General features: G+C 37.1%; 1 protein-coding gene and 1 long non-coding RNA gene across 8 annotated transcripts in view; one reads left to right on the top strand and one right to left on the bottom strand.

Moving 5' to 3' along the window:
• PELI2 (pellino E3 ubiquitin protein ligase family member 2) overlaps positions 1 to 5,096 on the top strand; it is a 170,735-nt gene extending 165,639 nt beyond the window's left edge. For both annotated transcript variants that reach the window (XM_074365478.1, XM_045522047.2), the window contains exon 6: positions 432 to 5,096. In XM_074365478.1, the coding sequence (XP_074221579.1) occupies positions 432 to 998 (567 nt within the window). In that variant the 3' untranslated portion in view covers positions 999 to 5,096. The remainder of the gene's footprint in view (positions 1 to 431) is intronic.
• LOC105074608 (uncharacterized) overlaps positions 1 to 24,746 on the bottom strand; it is a 202,424-nt gene that overhangs the window by 5,063 nt on the left and 172,615 nt on the right. The gene's annotated exons all lie outside the window — the stretch shown is intronic.

The raw sequence follows: 24,746 nt of genomic DNA, 5'->3' as shown, positions 1-24,746 counted from the left end.
TGGGGCCACTGCAGTATTTCATGCAGGTCCCACGAGGGTCTTCTGGATCGGCTCTGGTTGAAATGAGTACTAGTCTTCACCAGATGGACTGGCACGACCTCTCCTGTCCCTTATGAGGTCAAGGAGTAATTGTGTTGTTGACTCAAGGAATAGGAGATTTAGAATAACCACTATATCAACTGAACCTGTAAAGTAGATGTCTGTGCTTAGGGCTTTGTGTGTGTATAGCATCTATGATTTCTACCCAGTGTTCAGCTGAGGAAAGGGAGGCTCAGTTACCCACCCCCCAGTCCTGTCTTTCAGGGAGGCAGTGGGATAAACTGTGCCCCTGTTTATTTCCCTAACAGTGATCTTTGGTTATTTTGAGAGGAAGTGATGTTAGCGTGATTGGCCGAATTTTGCTGTTCAAAGGCCTGTCCAACTTGCCATAGGTGGAAAGTGAGACCAACGTCCTGCAGGACGGCTCCCTCATCGACCTGTGCGGGGCCACACTCCTCTGGAGAACGGCCGACGGCCTCTTTCACACCCCAACGCAGAAGCACATCGAGGCCCTCCGACAAGAGATCAACGCTGCGCGGCCGCAGTGTCCGGTGGGGCTCAACACCTTGGCCTTCCCCAGCATCAACAGGAAGGAGGTGGTGGAGGAGAAGCAGCCCTGGGCCTACCTCAGCTGCGGCCACGTGCACGGCTACCACGACTGGGGCCATCGGAGCGACACAGAGGCCAATGAGCGGGAGTGTCCCATGTGCAGAACTGTGGGCCCCTACGTGCCGCTCTGGCTGGGCTGCGAGGCGGGCTTTTATGTGGACGCGGGGCCGCCCACTCACGCTTTCACCCCTTGTGGACACGTGTGCTCAGAGAAGTCTGCCAAATATTGGTCTCAGATCCCGCTGCCTCACGGAACGCACGCATTTCATGCCGCCTGCCCTTTCTGCGCCACACAGCTGGTTGGGGAGCAGAACTGCATCAAATTAATTTTCCAGGGTCCCGTTGACTGATAACCTCAACAGCCATCTGCGACTTTATTAACAAGTTACTGTGAAGATTTTGCCACTAACTCTAGATTTTACCTTTTTTATAATGCCATTTATTAAGGGGAGGGGGTGTCCTGAGGCTGGGAGAAAAAAGGGGCACAGTGATGAGACATGCCAGGAGTTGGAGAACAGTGGTGTGTTGCATGCTCAGAACAGCAGCATCGTCATTGAAGTCTGCTTGATTAAAACCATGATACCTTTGTAACATTTGGATTTAAAATGCCATGCTTTAATTTTAACCTTGGGTTTTTTAAACAGGTTTTCCTAGTGAAACTTGGACAGGACTTTAAATCCTATCTTACAAACGTAGAAGAAATTTATTCAAAAGTTGTTGGCTTTTAATTGCGACCTTCAGTGCTGCGTGGCATAGGTGTGAGACTTGCTGTGCCTGGAAAATACTTGATACAGGTTAGACTCTGACCAGATACCAAAGGGGCGGCTCTGTAAGATGTTGGGGGACAGGAGACCTTAGGCACAGGTGTCTGTTTTGAATCTGGGGCTTTTTTCTAATTTTTGTTTTGAGGGAAGGGAATATCCATATGTTATCATGTTTTTTTTTTTTAAACTTCAGTGGGATTCAATTACGTTATACAGACATTCATCAAATAACTTGGCATTTCAAATGAAGAATTTTCCGTAACTTTGTAGTCTGCCTTTTGTTATTTTGGTCTAGTATGGTCTGTCCCCGAGACTCATCTTGCATGGCCAGAACTGTTTGATTGATTAAAATGTGGTAACTCTTAAAAAACCATTAACTGAGGGTGATTATTGCAGCAGTAAACCTGGCCCAGGTAAGATAATATGAAGCTTATTTGCTTACTGAATTATTTAAGAGTGATTAAAAATAAGAGTTTACTTTTTAAAACCACTTGTTGGGATTTCCTAAGTTTTCTTTTTTCTTCCTTAAGAAAGCCAAAATTCTGTGAGCCTAAAAGCAGCAAATCACGATACAGCCACTTTTGTTCACTCCCTTTCTGCCATCTGTCACCTTCCCTTGCAGCTTATGGAGCCCTGTGAGTTTTGAAAATGTTTGCAAATCAAACTAAATTTAAATGTGATCATTAGATATACACAACACCAAGTGGTACATCTGCAGAGATCATTTGAAATTCCTGATTTCAAGAGAGTAAATGAGTGTTTATTGAGGAATAGTTAAATCAGAATTTCATATGAGCATCACCATCCCTCCCTGTTAGTTTCATTTCATTTTGAGTAATAACTCAGTAACTCTTGGGTGTTCATTCTCTGTGCTGGGTACCGGTGTATCACTGTTCCCAGGATGTAAAGATCCTTTAGGACATGTGACCACCAGAGCTGGCTGGGATGAAATCAATTCCTGCCACATGGAGAGAATATTTATTTAAATTAACATGCTCTTAAATTGACCGTTGCAGATTTGTGCTCCATTTTTTAACCTTTGTAAAGATGTGTGATTTATATGATCCTAATATACTGTATTCCTATTTGGTTTTTCCATGGTTTGCCTATGCAAATATTTTGCCTGTTTTCAATTGTTCTAATCCATTTTGAAAGTCCTGTTCCATAACGTGACAATACCTATCAGTCTTCATTGCTGCTGCTTAAGTTGACTTAATATATAAAAAGTTCAGCTTTCAAACAGCTTTACTTTTCAGTGGAGATTACTGTTTATGAAGAGGCATTTTGTTTTGCGAACTTTTAAGTGATGTGAGAAATCCAACAGCAGTCCTCTTATTGGACTCTATTCTGTATAGCTTGCTCGACCTGCAAAGAAAACAATGAATTTGCCTAGAATATATCAAATGCCTTTTGATGTAGCCGGTCTCCAGTGATCAGCCTTCATGGACAGTGTCTTTTCAGTCTGTGCCGCTCCAGGCTCCACAAAATGATGGAGAGAGCACGTGGTCCCTCTTCTTGCTCTATGGCTTGAAGGTAAGGTTTGAGGAGTCTTGATACCCTAAAAGCATCTTGTAAATAAACAGTCTTGCATCTAGAAAGGCTGGATTTTACCTATCAGAAACGTTTTTCTCCAGAAAGTTACCATCTGATATAAATTTCCTATTTCAAGGACTATAGTATTTCAAGATCTAGTAGTTCTACGTGCAACATACGCCCCCAAATAAAGTTACCTTCCAACCTGAAAAGTTTGACGTTTAGTGAACTTGGGTACTAAATTCCAAGCTCTGGGAACAGGTAACCGTGATCTGCCCTGTTAGCGCCACACCTTTTCCTCTGACTTCCAGGTGAGGCCCCTCCCGAGGCTGCAGAAGGAAGCCAGGCTCATCTCGGCCACTTCCAGTAAGATCTTCCTATTACTTGGGCTAATGAGATTTTTCCAGAGTTGAGAGCAATTTCGTTTGTGAGAATAAAGAACTGCAGCTCACCAGAGTAGAGTAATACAGTTCAGGAAAGGTAACTTCTTAGAGGTCACACCCGTTCTTACGTCTTCAAGGGCGGTCCCACTCCCCAGGTGTAAACATAGGAAATCGCAGACCAGTCATCCTGATCTTGGCCTGATTGAAACGCCTTTTGTGAATAAGTTTCCAGAAAAGCCCCAGTGATGTATTCCCACAGGTTTTTTTTTTTAAGTTGTTTATGTCCGTTTGCTATTTAAAAAAAAAAAAAATTCAGAGTGAATGGAATACAACTCTGAATATTTTTCTAGTCTGGAATTTTTTTTATTATTACTAATCGGTGCTGCCAGGCCATGCATGCTGCAACTCAACATTCCCTTATTTGGTTTCGCTTTTTGCAAAAAGGGCTACAGTTCACACTGCAGAGTAAGTATTAAGCTTTCTGGGGTTTTTTTCCCTTCCTGCTGTAGCCCAAAAGAATTAAAATCTTTTAATATAAGTAGAGAGCATATTTATCATTCCTCGATAGTTAATTATAGAGTTTGGTACCTTTGTGCCTCAGGGAAGCCACGTGATATAACTGGTTATAGAATTTCAGGGTTAGGGTTTAAAGAAAGGAGAAAGCCATTGGAAAAATGATGGACTCCATTAAGGAGACTAATGAATCTGGATGCAGAAATATGCCAGGAACTGGCATACACATGATTGTAGTAGAATTTATTTCCAGCATCAATAGGGAAATTATTTTAAGTTATTACATCTATTATAGTAGCAAAGTTGAAAACTTTTTTCTTCATAAAACTTCAATGCTTTATTTTTGCTTACATAAAAAAATTTCAAACCCCTGTCGTTTGAGAGCTCCATGTTATTTGGGCACTTTTGGGGAGTTTAAAAAGGAGCATGTTTTCTCCTTCTCAAGTGTAACACAGGTTACAGAACTGTGACCTACCCACAGATCATTTTGATTAATTTATCTTTTTAAAGCCATTATGCTCGTTGGATTTGCATGAGAGAATATACGATCACAACGTTGTTAATGCTGGCTAAGAAACTAGTTCTCTTCATGCAGTTCTGCCTTGTAAGAGTGGAATTTGTGATAGACAAACCACAGAACCTTGATTTTAAGCTCAAGCCAGCTCTGTTCCCTTGGCTGTAAATCTCACAGCCCCGCAGTTTAGCCTTGGTGGGCTAAGGGTATGAAGTTCCTTCTCCAGCGCTGCAAGTAGAGCACAGCTCTGTTATCTCCTCTTTATGACCAGTCAGAGGCCAGTGAGACGACGCCAGGATCTTTGTAAAAGAATGTAAGCATCATTGAAGCAGTAAAACAAGTTTCAGTATTTCTGTTTAGTAAATCTCATATCCCTCTCAAATAAGTTTTCACCCTCATGAAGATTCCCTAGAAGATAAGGAAAAGCAAACACTTTTCCCGTCCTACTTAACTGTTTCTAAACAAACAAAACTGAACTCGATGAAAGGGAAGTTGTTTTTTCAGCTAAGATGACAGATTGTTTCTCTGTATTAAGTAGCCTAGAAGCTAAGAGGGTGGTCATATTCACCATGTATAGTGTTATGAGCAGTTAAATTTTATGGGTATATTTGTAAAACTGTTCTTTTATATTTCATGTCAAATTGAAAAGATTATTTCTTCACTATTGTATCTGTGGAAATACAAGCCATTTTACAGGGAAAATCTTCAAAAACTATTAAACAGATCTTAGTATGTTTGTGAGTCGGTGTCTTCAGACTCTGTGGCTGTCACTGGGTTCCTCAGAACGTTCAGTAGGAAGCTGATACAAAAGTAGACTTGATTTTTCAAACTTCCAAGTTGATCCCAAACAGTTGTGCTGATCATTGTTTTATATTCTGCACAATACATATTTAAATCTGGATTCTGAAAATCTTAAGTTTTTTTATTTAAAAAACTCCATTGGCGTTTATATTTCTTGTGACACTACTGTCAAATAAATCTAACTTCCAGGAGAATTTAACCTGGTTTGTAGAATTAATGGGTGTTCTTCATTATCATTATAGTTATATTGCTACCTTGGTGACAATCTTCATTTACTTTTAACAATATGAGCATTAAATGTAAGCCTCCCAGCCTTAAAGTAGTATGTCTTTCATAAGAAAGGGCATTTGACAATATATTTCTCATCACATTGATATTTAAGAGTCTTAGTATTGTTGAGGCAAACTGATTTTTTTGTTCTCCCCACCAAAAAGTGCACATTTATATTGGCTTTTATTTCACAGTTAACTGTTCTAATACTTTAGCAAATCTAACATGCCATGAATTCCAAGATGCGTTACTATAGAAGAACACAGCCACTTAGAATTGTGAGATAACATCCCGTTTTAAAAAGGTGCCAGGACTATTCAGTGGGGAAAGAAGTGTTTACTACCAAATGGAGCTAGAATAACCAGGTATCCACATGCAAAATAATGAAGTCACACAATATACTCAAAACGGATCAGAGAGCTAAAAGTATAGAACAGAGTAAACCTCTGTGAACTTAGATTAGTCAGTGATTTCTTATACACCAAAAAACACAAGCAACAAAAGAAAAAGGTAAATTGGACTTAAAAATTAAAATGTTTTGTGTATCAAAGGATGCTATCAAGAAAGTAAAAAGACAACCCACAAAAGGGAAGATATTTAGAAGTCATATATCTAATAAGGTAATTGTATCCAGAATATGTAGAGAACTCATAACTCATTGAGAAAAGGACAGATAACCCAGTTAAAAAAATGGTCAGAAGACTTGGATACTTTTCCAGAGAAGATATACAAATGACCAGTAAGCATGGAAAGATTCCCCATTAGGCATCAGAGAAATTCAAGTTAAAACCAATGATATACCACTTTTTACCCACTGTGATGGCTAAAATCAAAGACAGTAATAAGTGTTGACAATATGTTGAAAAACTGGAACCCTCATACAATGTTGGTGGAATTGTAAAATGGCGCAACTACTTTGGAACAATCAGTTTACAGTTCCTTAAAAGGTAAAATATATAGTTACCATGTGACCCAGCATTTTCACTAAGTATGTACCAAAGAGGTCTGTGAAATGGAGCAGGATCCCGCCTGGCCCTCCCAGGGACAAATCCTTTCTGTGTCCCGTTTTCTTGTTTGTAGGAAATAGGCATCATTCAGCCTCCTAAGACCTTCCCTGGGTTCCCAAAGGCAGATTCAAACAGTTGCTAATCAGGGAAGAGAGGGAATGCAGAAACAAAGGAGCAATCAAGAAACAATAGTGCAGTCATGGGGCAGGATCTAGGTTTCTCCTCAAGGATGTATGTAACAATATTATCTTTAAGTTCTGCAGGAACCAAGGGCCCCACCTGGGTGAGGGTGGTAACTTCAAGTTGAGCACAAGAGTCCTGGAACACCCTGTGACCTCACCACCAACCAACCAGAAGAAAGTCACACATCCTGTAGCCGTCACCCCAAATTCTGCTTGTAAAAGCTCAAAAACCATAGGGGAGTTAGGGTTTTTTTGAACATAAGCCTCTCACTTTCCTTGCTCGGCCCTGCAATAAACCTCCCTCTCCTCCAAACAGCAACATTCCAGTTTGGCCTCACTGTGCACTGGGCATACAAATGCATTCAGTAACGGCAATGGCTTCACAACTCTGAATATACTAAAAGCAACTAAATTTTACACTTCAAAGGGATGACTTTTATGGTATGTGAATTACACCTCAAAACTAATTTTAAAAAGATACATAATAAATTCAGAGATGTTAGGTTGTGAAATATGTGCATCCTAGAACTGAAATACTGTATCATACTGTCGTTCAGATAAAAATATTTAGGATCCTCCAATTTTAGCCTACCTTGAGTTTGTTTTCCAGAGTCTTACAACATAGGTCATTCCTATCACATTTCCACTTGCCATTAGATAAACAGACACATAAGCTACTAGAAAGATTACAAGACAACATATCCTTAAGGATCAACTGCCTTTTTTGCTATTAGGATGAAAAAATAGAAATAGAATACTATTTCTGAGAGAAAAGAATAGAATGCTACTTTAAAGAATAGAACACTATTCTGAGGCCTCAAAAATCTACTTTCTTTAAAAAGTATTCTTGAAAACAAAAAAAAATTTATGACCAAGGTAAAAGCCAATAGAGGTCTGTTGTAAAAAATGTAAAACCTGGTTAAGTGTGAAAGTCATAATCCCACCACCCAGAGAGAAACAGTTAATATTTGGACATATATCTTTTCTAAACTTAAATGAATTTTTAATCATGACTTCATTTGCATTCTTATTTTGAGTTATTTAATTACAAAGACTTTTTAGTGTAAATTAGGAAATGTGGCTTTGGGACAAGAGGGGAAAAAGGTGACTTGTATGTCTATAATGCGTTTCTCAGTAAACAGCTGCAGAAGGAAGTTCTCTCTCCCAGAGAAACAAAATGTGTCCAAGGCTGGCAAAATGAGGCCATAGCGGTTATGGCTGACAAAGCTGTAAGCCTGAGAAAGCTGTTTTCAAACTGTTGTGTCCTACTTAACACCAATGGGACATGCATTGGAATGCCCAAAGAGATTGTTCGGAAGCATCACTTCCTTATCTTCTAAACAGGTTCTAGCTGAAGAATATCAAGGCTATTCTTACTGGAATAAGAGGTATAATGGACTCTTTTTGGCCTAATTCCAGGTTCAAGTTGAGCTTACATCACAGTGCCCTAAGGTGTTTGCTTAAATGCAGATTCCTTAGTCCCCTCAACAGAGGCTGATGTTCTAGTTCAAGGTCTTTCCAGGAATTTACACTTGACAACCTTGATGACTCTGCAGGTGATCCATGTTCCATGCTTTGAGAAATTCTTCAACTAAATGACTGTATTAATTCTATGCCTCTGTGGTACAGTAACTAATACCCCATTGTGCTCATTGGTTTTGGCTGACCCAACATGGTTTCCTGGGAACTTGAGGTATATGGCCCCACATGGAGATGGGAGTGGATAGCCTAACCAGTCACGTGTTCTTCCTGCCCTGTGATTCTAGCTTCCATTTTCTCTCATGTGAATGGACTTGACTCAACTCCACTGTCTCTTTTCTAAACTTCCATTCCATATCCTTTAGGCTTGATTTCTTAACTTCATACTTTTAACTATTTCCACTTTACAGGGGAAAAAAAATCTCCAAAAATTCTCAAATTAGTTTGAGGAAGTTGAGGGTTAAAGATGAGATTCATATATAATTCTAGGAGCTTGCTGAGTTCTCAGAATTGTTATTTCACATGATGGAAACTTGCAGTGGATCAGTAAACTGGGTGTCATCACAGCACATTTTACAGAATTTGGGTTCCTACCATCTAGTGATGTATTTCTAATAAAACTTGGAAAGGAATCCTTTTTTAATGTCAGAGTTTGCTTCCTGCATACATTCTGGAAGCATTCTGTTTAGATTCACTGGGTTAAATGGATGGACAGCTATTTCCTCATCTACAGTATAGAAGCGGTAATCATAGTTCAGCTCCTTAGAAATGTGGGAGTAACATAATACATGCACTATGGTACATAATAAATACTCAGTAAACAATAGTGGTTTGTATTGTTCCCCTGTGGAGCCCTCCCAGGTACAAATCCTTTCTGTGTCCCATTTCTTGTTTGTAGGAAATAGACTTCATTCAGCCTCCTTGACCTTCCCTGAGTTCCAAAGGGCAGATTCAAACAGTTGCTAATCAGGGAAGTGAGGGAAATAAAGAAGGAACAATCAAGAAACAACAGTGCCATGACAGGGCAGGGTCCTGGTTCCTCTTCAAGGGATATACATAATATCTGAGTTATTCTGCAAGAACTAAGGGTTCCACGTGGGTGGAAGGTGGTAACTTAAGGCAAGCACAAGATTCCTGGAACACCTCACCACCAACCAATCAGAAGAAAGTATGCACACAGTGGATGATAACGAAGACTGGCCCCTCCCCAAATGATTCTCCCTTTAAAACCTTCATGGTCAAGAAGAATCTTCAAAGATGGTTTTTAGACATGAGTCCATCTTCTTCCCAGGTTGCCAACCTCTTGAATAAAGCAAACTTTCCTTTTCTACCATCTTGGAAAGTTTTCCTTTACAAGTTTTATTAGAAATACATCACTAGATACTAGGAACCCAAAGTGATCAGCAGACTTCCTAAGCCACAAATGCCTCTAGACATGGCCCTACCCATCAGAGGTCCAGGACCAAACTTCACTCAGCAGTAGGTAGGGACCAACTCCTTCTGCCAGGAAACCTGCATAAGCCTCTAGTGCAGCCTCATCCCCCAGGGGGCAAATACCAGAAATAAGAAAACAACAATCCCAAGGCCTGTGGAAGGAATGCACGAACACAAGCCAGACTCTACACTGGGACTGGCTGGATCCTGGACCCTGGGTGACAAGAGAGGAGTGTACTGCTGGGAAACATAGGACGTCTCCCACAGAGGGCCACTTCTCCAAGGTCAAAACATATTTAACTAACCTACCTAAAAATACAAATAGAAAAATAGACAATATGAGGCAGCAGAGGAATATCTTCTAGGCCAAAGCACAAGATAAAATCCTAGAAGAAGAAATAAGTGATGAGGTGATAGGCAATTTATCCAAGAAAGAGTTTAGAGTAATGATGGCAAAGATGTTCAAAGAACTTGAAGAGTATAGATGTGCACAGTATGTTTTTAGCAAAAAGTTGGAAAACATAATACCCAAATAGAGTTGAAGAATAGAATTACTAAAATGAATAACACATTAGAAGGAACCAAGAAGAGACTAAATGAGGCAGACGAATGGATCAGTAAGCTAGAAATCACTACTACAGAACAGAACAAAGAAAAAAGAATGAAAAGAAATGAGGATAGTTTAAGAGAACTTTGGGACAACATGAAACGCTCTAATATTCACATCATAGGGATCCCAGGAAGAGAAGAGAGACAGAAAGGACTTGAGAAAAATTCTGGAGAGATAATAACCAAAAACTTTCCTAACTTGGGAAAGCAAACAGACATCTAAATTCAGGAAGTGCAGAGAGTTCCACACGTGATCAACCCGAAGAGGAACACACCAAGTCACATAGTAATCAAATGGACAAAAATTAAAGATAAGGGGAAAATATTAACATCAGCAAGAGAAAAGCAATAAATAACATACAGGGGAACTGCCATAAGGTTATCAGCTGATTTTTTAGCAGGAACTCTACAGGCCAGAAGGAAGTGATGAAAGGGAAAAATCTACAACCAATAATACTCTATCCAGCAAGGCTCTTGTTCAGATTTGATGGAGAAGACAAAAGCTTCACAGATAAACAAAAGCTCAAAGAATTCAGCACCACCAAACCAGCTTTACAACAAATGTTAAAGGACCTTCTCTAGTCATCAAACCACAAGAAAAGAGAACAAAAAGAAGAGGGGGGGGAAGACCTACAAAAACAAACCCTAAAGAGTTAACAAAATGGCAATAAAAATATATGTATCGATAATTACCTTAAATATAAATAGATTAAATGCCCCAACCAAAAGACAGACTGGTTGAATGGATACAAAAACAAGACCCATTTATATGCTATAAGAGACCCACTTCAGAGCTAGAGACACATGCAGGCTGAAAGTAAGGGATGGAAAAAGATATTCCATGCAAACAGAGGCCAAAAGAAAGCTGGAATAGCAATACTTAAACAAAACAGATTTTAAAATAAAGACTGTTATCAGAGACAAAGAAGGATACTACATAATGCTCAAGGGATCAATCCAAGAAGACGATATAACAACTGTAAATATATATGCATCCAACATAGGAGTACCTCAATATATAAGGCAATTGTTAACAGACATAAAAGGAGAAATCAACAGTAACACAACAATAGTGGGGGAATATAACACCCCACTCACATCAATGGACAGATCATCCAGAAAGAAAATCAATAAGGAAATACAGGCCCTAAATAACACATTAGACCAGATGGACTTAATATCTATAGAGCATTCCATAGGAAAACAAACAGAATACACATTCTTCTCAAGTACATGTGGAGCATTCTCCAGAATCGACCACATGTGGGCTGACAAAGCTAGCCTCAGTATATTTTTAAAAAATTGAAATTATACCAAGCATCATTTCTGACCACAATGCTATAAAGTTAGAAATCAACTACAAGAAAAAAAAAACTGCAAACACATGGAGATTAAACCATCTGCTACTAAACAACCAATGGATCACTAAAGAAATTGAAGAGGAAATCAAAAAATACTTTGAGACAAAGAAAATGAAAACACAATGATCCAAGACCTCTGGGACGCAGCAAAGCAGTTCTCAGGAAAATTTATACCAATACAAGCCTACCTCAGGAAACAAGAAAAATCTCAAGTAGACAACCTAACCTTACACATAAAGCAGCTAGAGGAAGAACAAACGAACCCAAAAGTTAGCAGAAGAAAAGAAATCATACAGATTAGAGCAGAAATAAATGAGAGACTAAAAAAAAAAAAAATAGAAATATCAATGAAACTAAAAGTTGGTTCTTTGAAAAGATAAAAAAAATTGATAAACCTTTAGTCAGACTCATCAAGAAAAAAGGGGGGGGCCAGAGGAACCAAGTTAATAAAATCAGAAATGGAAAAGAACTTACATTAATGTCTTAAATGTAAGACAAGACACTATAAACCTCCTAGAAGAAAACATAGGCAAAACATTCTCTGACATATATCTTAGCAATATTCTCCTAGGGCAGCCTACCCAGGCAACAGAAATACGAGCAAAAATAAATAAATGGAACCTAATTAAACTTACAAGCTTTTGCACAGCAAAGGAAACCGTAAGCAAAACAAAATGATAACCTACAAAATGGGAGAAAATATTTGCAAATCATGTGACTGACAAAGGCTTAATTTCCAGAATATGCAAACAGCTCATACAACTTAATAACAACAACAAAACTCCACGAATAACCCAATCCAAAAATGGGAAAAGGACCTAAACAAGCAATTCTCCAGTGAAGACATACAAATGGCCAATAAGGACATGAAAAAATGCTCAATAGCACTAGTTATCAGAGAAATGCAAATCAAAACTACAATGAAGTATCACCTCACACCTGTAGAATGGCCATCATTCAAAAGTCCATGAACGATAAATGCTGGAGAGTGTGTGGAGAAAAGGGAACCCTCCTACACTGCTGGTGGGAATGTAGTTTGGTGCAGCCATTATGGAAAACAGTATGCAGATTCCTTAAAAAACTAAAAATAAACCTACCATTTGATCCAGCAATCCCACTTCTGGGAATATATCTGGAGGGTACTTTAATTCAAAAAGATACATGCACCCCAATGTTCACAGTAGCATTATTTACAATAGCCAAGACATGGAAGCAACCTAAATGTCCATCGGCAAATGACTGCATAAAGAAGCAGTGGTATGTTTATACAATGGAATACTACTCAGCCATAAAAAATAAAATAATGCCATTTGCAGCAACATGGATGGACCCAGAGATCATCATGCTAAGTGAAGTAAGCCAGAAAGAGAAAGAAAATACCATATGATATTATTCATATGTGCAATCCAAAAAAAAAAAAAAAAGACACTATGAACTCATCAACAAAACAGAAACAGACTCACAGACATAGTAAACAATCTTATGGTTACCAGGGAAAGGGATGGGAAGGAATAAATTTGGGAGTTTGAGATTTACAAATGTTAGCCACCATATATAAAAATAGATTTTTTAAAAAGTTTCTTCAGTGTATCACAGAGAACTATGTTCAGTATCTTATAATAACCTTTAAAAAAAGTTTCTTCCATATAGCACAGGTAACTATGTTCAATATCTTGCAATAACTTAATGAAAAAGAATATGAAAATCAATGTAGGTATGTATATGCATGACTGGGACATTGTGCTGTACACCAGAAATTGACACATCGTAATTCACTGTACTTCAATAAAAAATAATAAAATAAAAAATTAAATAAAATAAAAGTGAAGTTATAACCAATACCACAGAAAAACAAAGGATCATAAGAGGATATGAGCAACTATACACCAACAAAAAGGACAATGTAGAAGAAGTGGACAATTGCTGAGAAAGGTACAATTTGCCAACACTGAACCAGGAAGAAATAAGACAGTATGAATAGACCAATTACCAATACTGAAATTGAATCAGTAATTTAAAAACTGCCAACAAATGAAAGTCCAGGACCAGATGGCTTCACAAGTGAATTCTACCAAACATTTAGAGAAGAGTTTACACCTATCCTTCTCAAACTATTCCAAAAAATTGCAGAGGAAGACTTCCAAACTCATTATATGAGGACATCATCACCCTGATACCAAAACTAGACAAAGATATCACAAAAAAAGAAAATTACAGGCTGATATCACTTATGAATATAATTGCAAAAATCATCAACAAAATACTAGCAAATTGACTTCAACAATGCATTAGAAGGATCATACACCATGGTCAAATGGGATTTATCCCAGGGATGCAGGGATTTTTCAATATCCACAAATCAATTGATGTGATACACCAGATTAACAAACTGAAGAATAAAAACCATATATTGTCTCAATAGATGCAGAAAAAGCTTTTGATAAAATTCAACATCCATTTATGATAAAAACTCCAGAAAGTGGGCACAGACAGAACATACCTCAACATAATAAAGGTCATATATGACACATCCACAGCTAACATCATACTTAATGGGGCAAAGCTGAAAGTATTTCCTCTAAGATCAAGAACAAGACAAGGATGCCCACTCTCACCACTTTTATTCAACATAGTTTTGGAAGTCCTAGCCATAGCTATCAGAGAAGAAAAAGAAGTAAAAGGAATCTAAATTGGAAATGAAGAAGTAAAACTGTCACTGTTTGCAAATGGCATGATACTATACACAGAAAACCCTAAAGAAGCGACCAGAAAACTACAAGAACTCATCAATGAATCTGGTAAAGTTGCAGGATACAAAATTAATATACAGAAATCAGTTGCATTTCTATACACTAACAGTGAAATAGTAGAAAAAAAATTAAGGAAACAATACCATTTACTATCACACCAAAAAGAACAGAATACCTAGGAATGAATCTACCCAAGAAGGCAAAAGACCTTTACTCTGAGGGTTGTGGGACACTGATGAGAGAGGTTGAGGACGACATACACAGATGGGGGAATGTACCATGGGGGACTGGGTATTGTTAGGGTGGCCATACTACCCAAGGCAATGTACAAGTTCAGTGCAATCCCTACCAAATTACCAATGACATTTTTCACAGAACTGGAACAAACAATGTTAAGATTTGTATGGAAACACAGAAGACCCCAAATAGCCAAAACAATCTTGAAAAAGAACAGAGCTGGGGAAATCATGATCCCTGACTTCAGACTATATTACAAAGCAACAGTTATCAAAACAGTATGGTACTGGCACAAAAACAGACATACAGATCAATGGAACAGGATAGAAAGTCCAGAAATAAACCCATGCACTTATGGTCAATTAATCTATGACAAAGGAGGCAAGAATGCACAATAGAGAAAAGACAGTTTCTTCAATAAGTCATGCTGGGAAAACCAGACAGCTACTGTAAAAGACTGAAATTAGCACATTCTCTAACACCATATACAAAAATAAAACTTAAACTTAAAATGGATTAAAGACTTAAATGTAAGACCAGATACTATAAAACTCCTAGAGGAAAACACAGGTTGAAAACTCTTATACATAAATCACAGCAACATATATTTTTGAACCAGCTCCTGGAGTAATGGAAATAAAAGCAAAAATAAACAAATGGGATCTAATTTAACTTAAAAGCTTTTTCACAGCTAAGGATACCATCAACAAAAGAAAAAGACAGCCTGCAGAATGGAAGAAAATACTTGCAAATGATGTGACTGACAAGGGACTAATTTCCAAAATATACAAACAGCTCATACACCTTAAAATCAAAGAAATAAACAACCCAATCAAAAAATGGGCAGAAGGCCTAAACAGACATCTCTCCAAAGAAGACAAACAGATGGCCAACAAGCACATGAAAAGATGCTCAATATCATTAATTGTTAAAGAAATGAAAATCAAAACTGTGAGATATCACCTCACACGAGCCAGAGTGGCTATCATTAAAAAGTCTACAAATGATAAATGCTGGAAATGGTGTGGAGAAAACAGAACCCTCCTACACTATTGGTGGGAATGTGGATTGGTGCAGCCACAGTGTAGGACAGTATTGAGATTCCTTAAAAAAATAAAAATAGACTTACTATATGATCCAGCAATCCCACTCTTGGGCATATACCCAGAGAAAATCATAATTTAAAAAGACACATGCACCCCAGTGTTCATAGCAGCACTATTTACAATAGCCAAGACATGGAAACAACCCAAATATCCATCAACAGGTGACTGGATAAAGAACATGTGGGGTGTGTGTATACATACACACACACACACACGCACACACACACACACACACACACACACACACTGAAATACTACTCAGCCATAAAAAAGAATAAAATAATGCCATTTGCAGCAACATGGATGGAACTGGAGATTGTCATTCTAAGTGAAGTAAGCCAAAAAGAGAAAGAAAAATGCCATATGATATCATTTATATGTGGAACCTAAAAAAAAAAGACACTAATGAACTACTTATTACTTATAACTTAGATGACTGATTTCTTGAATATGTATAAGCACACTTGACTGTCCTTTATGATTGGATTACTGCAGTCTGTTGATTCTTATTTTGTGGTTTGCTTTATTCCTTTGATAACTATGTAAGTTTAAAAAGCTAAAGCTCTAAACTGTTCTTAGAAACAATGAACAGTACATATAAGTAAATTTAAAGAAAATATGTGCAGTATATTGTATATATGTATTTGCATGCAATATATTGTATATATGAAATCAAATTGTATCAATTTTACCTAATAAAACTGAAAACAAAAATACAATGGGTACTGCCACACACCTATTGGAAGAGCTATAATTTAAAACATTGACCATATTAAGTGTTGACAAAAATGTAGAGGAACTGGCATCTCATATAGTGCTGATGATAATGTAAAATGGTACAACCATGTTAGAAAAGCAATTTCTTAAAAAGTTAAACATATATTTACCACATGACCCAGCTATTCCATTCCTAAGTATTTACCCAATAGATATTAAAGCATCTATTCCTAAAGACTACATGAATTCTCATAATAGTTTTAATATGAAACAGTAAATGACCCAAATGTCCACCAATAGGTAAATAGGTAACAAACTGATATATTCATATAATGGGATGAATAAAAAGGAATGAACTATTAATACATGCTATATGTTATTGATATAATAAGATTATCCATGTTATATCTCAATATAATTATGCTTAGTATAAGAAGTCAGGCAAAAATATATATACTATGTAAATACCATTATGTAAGATTTAGGGGGTGCAAAGTAATCTATATTGACAAAAACTATCAGTGGTTGCCTGTAGATATGGGAAAGGAGGGAAGTACAGGAGAAAGGGATTACAAAGGAGAATGAAAAAACACTTGGAGGTGGTGGAGATGTTCATTATCTTGATTATGATGGTTGTTTCACAGGTGTGCACGTATATCAAAACCGATCAGATTATACACTTTTAATATGTGCAGTTACCTCAATAATTTGTTTTAAAATTTAAAAAACGAACTTAAGTCTCAGAAAATGTTCTGCAAAAAAGGCCACATAACCTTATAATCTTGAAAAATATTCTAGTACATTCCAGATTTGACTATAGACCGCCACCTTTTTTCTCATGTATTTTAAGTTCTTGAGGAGAGCTTTAATAGGTAGTCTTTAGCCATTATGGACCTATTAGCACACATTCTCAAGATTACTTTTATTTTAAATGAAATAAATGAGCATGAACCCAATTTGGCTATTGTTATTCATGTAGTTCTAAACCCTAATCTTTAAGTATATATACTTTTGTTGATATGCACAGCTCCGTATCACAGTCTTTATGACTTTCTTCTAGGAACTTCACGGTGTCTTACTGGCACAAAAACAGACATATAGATCAATAGAACGGAATAGAGAGTCCAAAAATAAACTCACAGACCTATAGTCAATTGATCTTCAACAAGGGAGGCAGAAAATAAAATGGAGGAAAGACAATCTCCTCATCAAGTGGTGTTGGGAAAGCTAGACAACCATATGTAAAGCAATGAAGTTAGAACACTCCCTCACACCATATACAAAAATAAACTCAAAATGGCTTAAACATAAGACACTATAAACCTCCTAGAAGAAAACATAGGCAAAACATTCTCTGACATATATCTTAGCAATGTTCTCCTAGGGCAGTCTCCCCAAGCAATAGAAATAAAGCAAAAATTAACAATTGGGACCTAATTAAAATTATAAGCTTTTGCACAGCAAAGGAAACCATAAGCAAACAAGATGACAACCTAGGGAATGGAAGAAAATATTTGCAAATGATGTGACTGACAAAGGCTTAATTTCCAGAATATGCAAACAGCTCATACAACTTAATAACAAACAAAAATGAACAAATTCAAAAATGGGCAGAGGACCTAAACAAGCAGTTCTCCAGTGAAGACATACAAATGGCCAAAAGGCATATGAAAAAATGCTCAATAGCACTAATTATCAGAGAAATGCAAATCAAAACTACAATGAAGTACCACCTCACACCTGTCAGAATGGCCATCATTCAAAAGTCCATGAACGATAAATGCTGGAGAGTATGTGGAGAAAAGGGAACCCTCCTACACTGCTGGTGGGAATGTAGTTTGGGGCAGCCATTATGGAAAACAGTATGCAGATTCCTTAAAAAACAAAAAATAGACTTATCATATGATCCAGCAATCCCACTCCTGGGTATATATCCAGAGGGAACTCTAATTTGAAATGATACATGCACCCCAATGTTCACAGCATTATTTACAATAGCCAAGACATGGAAATAACCTAAATGTACATTGACAGATGACTGGATAAAGATGTGGTATATATATAAATAAATGAATATTATTCCACCATAAAAAAGAATAAAATAATGCCATTTGCAGCAACACAGAATGACAATCTCAAGGTCCACCTAAGTGAAATAAGCTAGAAAGAGAAAGAAAGATACCATATAATATCACTTATATGTGGGATGTTTAAAAAAAAGTCACAAACATATTTACAAAACAGAAACAGACTTACAGACATAGCAAACTTATGGTACCAGGGAAGAAAGGGAGTGGGGAGGGATAAATTGGGAGTTCGAGATTTGCAAATGTTAGCCACTATATATAAAAGTAGATTTTAAAAAGTTTCTTCTGTATATTACAGGGAACTATATATTCAATATCTTGTAATAACGTTTAATGAAAAAGAATATGAAAGCAAATATACGTATGTATATGCATGACTGGGACATTGTACTGTACCCCAGAAGTTGACACGTTGTAACTGACTACTTCAATAGATAAATTTTTAAAAGCCAGTGTGGTCAGTGGGAAGAGCACTCAGTTAGGTATATTTCTGATAATTGTGTGATCTCTAATTAATTGTGCGATTTCAGGCAAGTTGCTTAATCTCACTGTTTTTCCCATGGGAGATGACAAAATTGGACTAAAATTGATCATATGTCAGGTCATGAAAGAAGTCTCAACAAATTTAAGAGATTGATATTATGCTAAGTGTCTTTTCCTACTGTAATGGAATAAAACTAGGAAATAATAACATAAGGGAAAGTGGAAACCTCACAAAAATGTGGAAACTCAATAGCACACTCTTGGGTAATGCCTGATGCAAAGAGGAAATTAGACAATACCTCAGGACAAAAGAAAATGAAATTACAACGTATCAAAATTTATAGACTAAGATATTCATGGCATATATTTTTAAAAGAAGAAAGATCTCAAATAAACAACCTAACTTTACACCTCAAGGAACTAGAAAAAGAACAAACTGAGCCCAAAATTAGGAGAAGGAAGGAAGTAAAGAGCAGAAATAAAACAAAAATTTTTAAACTAGGAAAACAAAGAGTTGGTTTTTTGAAAGATGAAACAGTTGACAAACCCTTAAGCTAGACTAAGAGGGAAAAAAGAAAACTCAAAGTGAGAAATGAAAGAAGAGACATTACAACTGATGACAAAAATAAAAAGGATCACAAGATACTACTATGAACCATTATCCACCAACAAACTGGAACACCTAGAAGAAATGGATAAATTCCTGATTATATAGGACCTAGCAAAACTAAATCATGAATAGAAAGCATAAACAGACCCATAACTACCATGAATGTTGACTCAGTAATCATCAGTAATCAAAAATCTCTCAACAATAGCAGATACAAACTACTACATACAGTATAAAGAACAATGTCCTACTGTACAGCACAGGGAATTATATTCAATGGATTGTAGTAACCTGTAATGAAAAAGAATATGTGTGTGTGTGTGTGTATATATATATATAACTGAATCACTATGCTATACATGAAAAACTAATACAACATTGTAAATCAAGTATACGTCAATTAAAAAATGGGGATAAAAAAGAAAATGAGAGCCAGGGTTTAAGGAAAAATCTCCCAACAAAGAAAAGCCCAGGATCAAATGGCCTCCCTGGTGAATTCTACCAAACATGTAAAGAAGAATTAGTGCCAATCATCTTAAACTCTTCCCAAATACTGGTAAGGAGGGAACCCTTCCAAATTTATTTTATAAGGCCAGCATTACTCTCATACCAAAGCTAGATGAAGACCCTACAAGAAAAGAAAACTACAGGCCAATATCTCTGATGAATATAGATACAAAAGTCCTCAACAAAATGCTAGCAAACTTAATCCAACAGCACATTAAAAGGGTATGCACCACAACCAACTGGAATGCATACCTGCAATACAAAGATGATTTGATATATGAAAGTCAATTACTGTGATATATTACATCATAAGAATAAAGATAAAAATTGCATGATTGTCTCAACTGATGCAAAAAACATCAAATTCAACTTCATAATGAATTCATAATAAAAACTCTCAATAAACTAGGAATAGAAGGGAAATACCTCAAAATTATAAAGGCTGTAAATGAAAAGCTCACAGCTAACATATTCAGTGGGAAAAACAAGGTTTTTTCTCTAAAAATCAGGAACAAGTCAAGGATGACCACTCTCACCAGTTCTATTTAACATAATACTGGACCTATGTCCAGCTGGAGTAATTGGGTAAGAAATAAAAAGCATCCAAATTAGAAAGGAAGTAATAAAATTATCCCTGTTTTCACAAAGCATGGTATTATATATAGAAAACTCCAAGACTCCATTTAAAAAATTATAATAAATAAATTCAGTAAAGTTGCAGGGTACAAAAGTCAACATACAAAAATTAATTGCATTCCTATACACTAACAATGAACTATCTGAGAAGGAAATTAGGAAAACAATCCCATTCACAATAGTACCAAAAAGAATAAAATACCTAGGAATAAACTAAGGAAGTGAAAGATTTATATACTGAAAACTAAAAACATCAATGAAAGAAATTAAGCAAGAAACAAATGGGAAAACATCCCATGTTCATGAATTGGAAGATTTAATATTGTTAATATGTTCATACTACCCAAAGCAACCTACTGATTCAATGCAATCCCTATCAAAATTACAAAGGTTTTTTTTTTAATAGAAATAGAAAAAGCAATTCTACAATTCATATGAAAACACAAAAGACAACAAATATCCAAATCAATTCTGAGAGAACAAAAAACTAGGAGGTATCACACTTTCTGATTTTAAAACATATTAGAAAGATACAATTATCAAAAAGTATGGTACTCTCAATGATATTGCAATTTAAAAAACAAGTGTTGTACTGCCATAAAAAGACATGCAAACCAATGGAACAGAATAGAGCACCCACAGATAAACCCATGCATCAATGGTCAACTAATTTTCAACAAGGATATCAAGAATATACAATAGGGAAAGTCTTTTCAGCTACTTGTTGCTAGGAAAACTGGATAGCCACATGTAACACAATGAAGTTGGAACTGTATCTTGCACTGCACACAAAAATCAACTGCAAATAGGTTAAAAACTTGAGCAAGAGACCTGAAAATGTACAAGCCCTAGATGAAAACATAGGGGGAAAGCTTTACGACATTGGTATTGGTAATGATTTCATGGATATGACACCAAAAGAACAGGGAACAAAAACAAAAATAAAGTAGGACTTACATCAAACTAAAAAGCTTCTGAACAGGAAAAGAAACAAGTCAGAAGGGAGATCAAGACAGGAGAATAGAAGAATGTGATGCTTACCTCCTCCAACAAATACATCAAAAATAATCTACATACAGAACAGTAGACAGAATATCTACTGAACTCTGACATATGATCTCATACAATCAAAACTATAAGAAAGTTCACATGTAACCAAGGACAGAAAAAAAAAGAATCAGGATGGGATCAGTGCCCCTGGGAGGGAGCTGTGAAAGACAAAAGGTTCCCTCACCCTATAAACCCCCTTCACCAACCCAGAGATCAGCTGAGACAGAAAGGGACCTTCAGAAGCTCAGAAGAGAGCACAGCAGCTGCTTTGTGGCTGGCAGAACAGAGAGAGACCAGCACAGAGGATCTGTGCCACCTCACTGCACTCCCCAGCCCTAGATGCTTGCCTGCTGGTACACAAGGGGCATGACACTGAAACTCAGGCTTCAGAGGACAGACCCAGAGACAGGACTGGGTTGGCTGTGTGGAAACAGCCTAAAGGGGCTGGAGTGTGGCACAAGCCACAACTGGGAGTGTGTGCAATGGATCCCAGGTCCTCCATAAAAAAATCCCATTGTTAAAGCATGCAAGTGAAGAGAGGTGGAACCCCACCATAGCAGCTTCCTTCTTGGCATGCTCACAGCCAGTGTGGCTCCACCTCTACATGCTCAGGAGTGCACAAGCACTAGCAGGACTGAAATCTGAATCCAGTCTGAGGGGCCATGGACTTCGGGAGCAGGGCTGAAATCGGAGCCTTGTCCCAAGTGGCTTTGGTGGATTTACACTACTGGTGCCTTTGTAACCTCAGCCCCTGCAAGACATCCAAGCAGAATACTGGCACAGAGCTGAGGCAGGTCCAGCATTAGCAGCTGTTTGCTTTGTGGGCACATGCATGCAGAGGTGGGGTTGGGATCTGGGTTGACTGTATCTCCCAGGATGGGTCCAGGTGTGTGATTACAGCAGGTTTTGGTGCCTGACTTCAATGGACTTGCCCTGATGATTTTGTGAGCACAGTGCCTATAGGATACCCAAACAGACTGCCTGCATTCTCACAGCTGAGGCGGGGCAAAGGGCATTGCCAAACACAGTGTCATTTGTGAGCCTACAAAATGGGCTCACAAACAGGCAACACCACACAGGGCACTTCCCAGTGGACAGCTCCTATGGAAGAATACTCAACGGCTCCTCTTCCAACAGAAGCACTCCAGTACCGTCTCCTCATACTACAGCTCAGAAATGGATCTGGGAGCTTCTATTCCAACAGCTGGGAAGCAGACCAGGCCCCCAACAGGGCTGTGACAACCACAGAGCAAAGAAGAGGCCTCACTCAACATCCAGAGCAGGTGCTGGTCACCACTACATCAATCATATCCACTATCAAGGAGATAACAGCCAGCACACATGGAGGAAAAGGGTGGCTGCCACCCATACTAGAAACAGCCCTCACAACAAAAACATTAGATGCACACAGGCTACACAGGGATGGTCCCACATAAAAACAGCCCTTCAGGAACACAGTAGATAACTGTCACTCCTAAATCTATAGAGTCAAAGAAATATAAAATCAAGAAGCAGAGGAACCATTCTCAATTAAAAGAACAAGAGAAATCCCCTGAAAGAACAATAAAACAGACATCTCCAGTCTACCAGATCCCAGATTCAAAAAGGAGATAATAAAATACTGAAGGAATTAAGAAAGGTTATTGGTGGAAATGCAGATCACTGTAATAAGGAACCAGAAACTATGAAGAGACAAAATTAGAAAACTCATTTTCCAAGATGAAAGCTGAGCTAAAAGCAATAACCAGCAAACTAAATTATGCAGAAGAATAAATAAGTGATCCAGAAGATAGAATAATGGAAGTCACCCAATCAAAACAGCAGACAAATGAAAAACAAAGTGAAAGCAATAAATAACCTATGGGATAAAATAAAGCATGCCAATCTACACATAATAGGGATCCCAGAAGGAAAAGAAAGAGAAAAAGAGATTGAAAATGTATTGGAAGAAATTATGAAACTTCTCAAACATGAAGAAGGACACATATCTAGGTGCAGGAAGACTCAAACAAGATGAACCTAAACAGACCTACACCAGGACATTATAATTAAATGACAAAAGATAAAGAGAAAATTCTAAAGGCAGCAAGAGAAAACAAAGAATTAGTTACAAGAGAACTCCCATAAGGCTGTCAACTAATTTCTCTACAGAAAATTTGCAGGCCAGAAGGGAGTGGCAGGATATATCTGAAGTCCTGAAAGAGAAAAACCTGCAACCTAAGGTACTCTACCTAGCAAGATTATCATTTAGAATAGAAGGAGAGAGAAAGAATTTATCAAACAAAAACTAAAGAATATAGCAATACTAAAACCTATCCTAAAAGAAATACTGAAAAGTCTCCTCTAAATAGGAAAGAGAAAAATCACAATAGGAAAGTAAACCACTTAAATAAGCCAGTACATAGATTTTTTTTAAAAAATTAAAAAGATTTTTGTGAAAGCTATAACTAGAAAAAACAGCAAAAAGGATAAACATGAAGATGTAAAAGAGGACATCAAAATCATAAAATGTGGAAGAGAGTAAGGAAATGTAGTTTTTTTCTTCAGAATGTGTTTGAGCCTATATGACTACCAATCTAAAGCAAGTAGATTTAGTAATGGGTTAACATACTTGAAAAACAGTTTATACATACAATAGAGTCACACAAAAAAAATAACTCAAGCATAATACAAAAGAAAATCATCAAACCACAGAAGGAAAAACAAAAAGAAAAAAGGAGCAAAGAAGAAATACAAAATCAACTGGAAAACAAGGTTTGAAATGGAAATAAAAACACATCCATCAATGATTACCTTAAATGTTAATGAACTAAGTGCTCCAATGAAAAGACAAAGTGGCAGATTCAATAATAAAACAAGAGCCTACAATATGTTGCCTACAACAGATCCACTTTAGGGCAAAGGACTCATATAGCTTGAAAGTGAGGGGATGGGAAAAGATATTTCATGCAAATGGAAACGACAAGAAAGCAGGGATAAAAATATTCATATTAGACAAAATAGACTTTAAAACAAAAGCCACAAAGAAAGATAAAGAAAGCCACTATATAATGATAAAAGTTCAA

This window comes from Camelus bactrianus, chromosome 6 (genome assembly GCF_048773025.1).
Source record: "Camelus bactrianus isolate YW-2024 breed Bactrian camel chromosome 6, ASM4877302v1, whole genome shotgun sequence".
In the NCBI taxonomy this organism is placed as follows: Eukaryota; Metazoa; Chordata; class Mammalia; order Artiodactyla; family Camelidae; genus Camelus; species Camelus bactrianus.
This window is presented reverse-complemented; position numbering and strand designations above follow the sequence as displayed.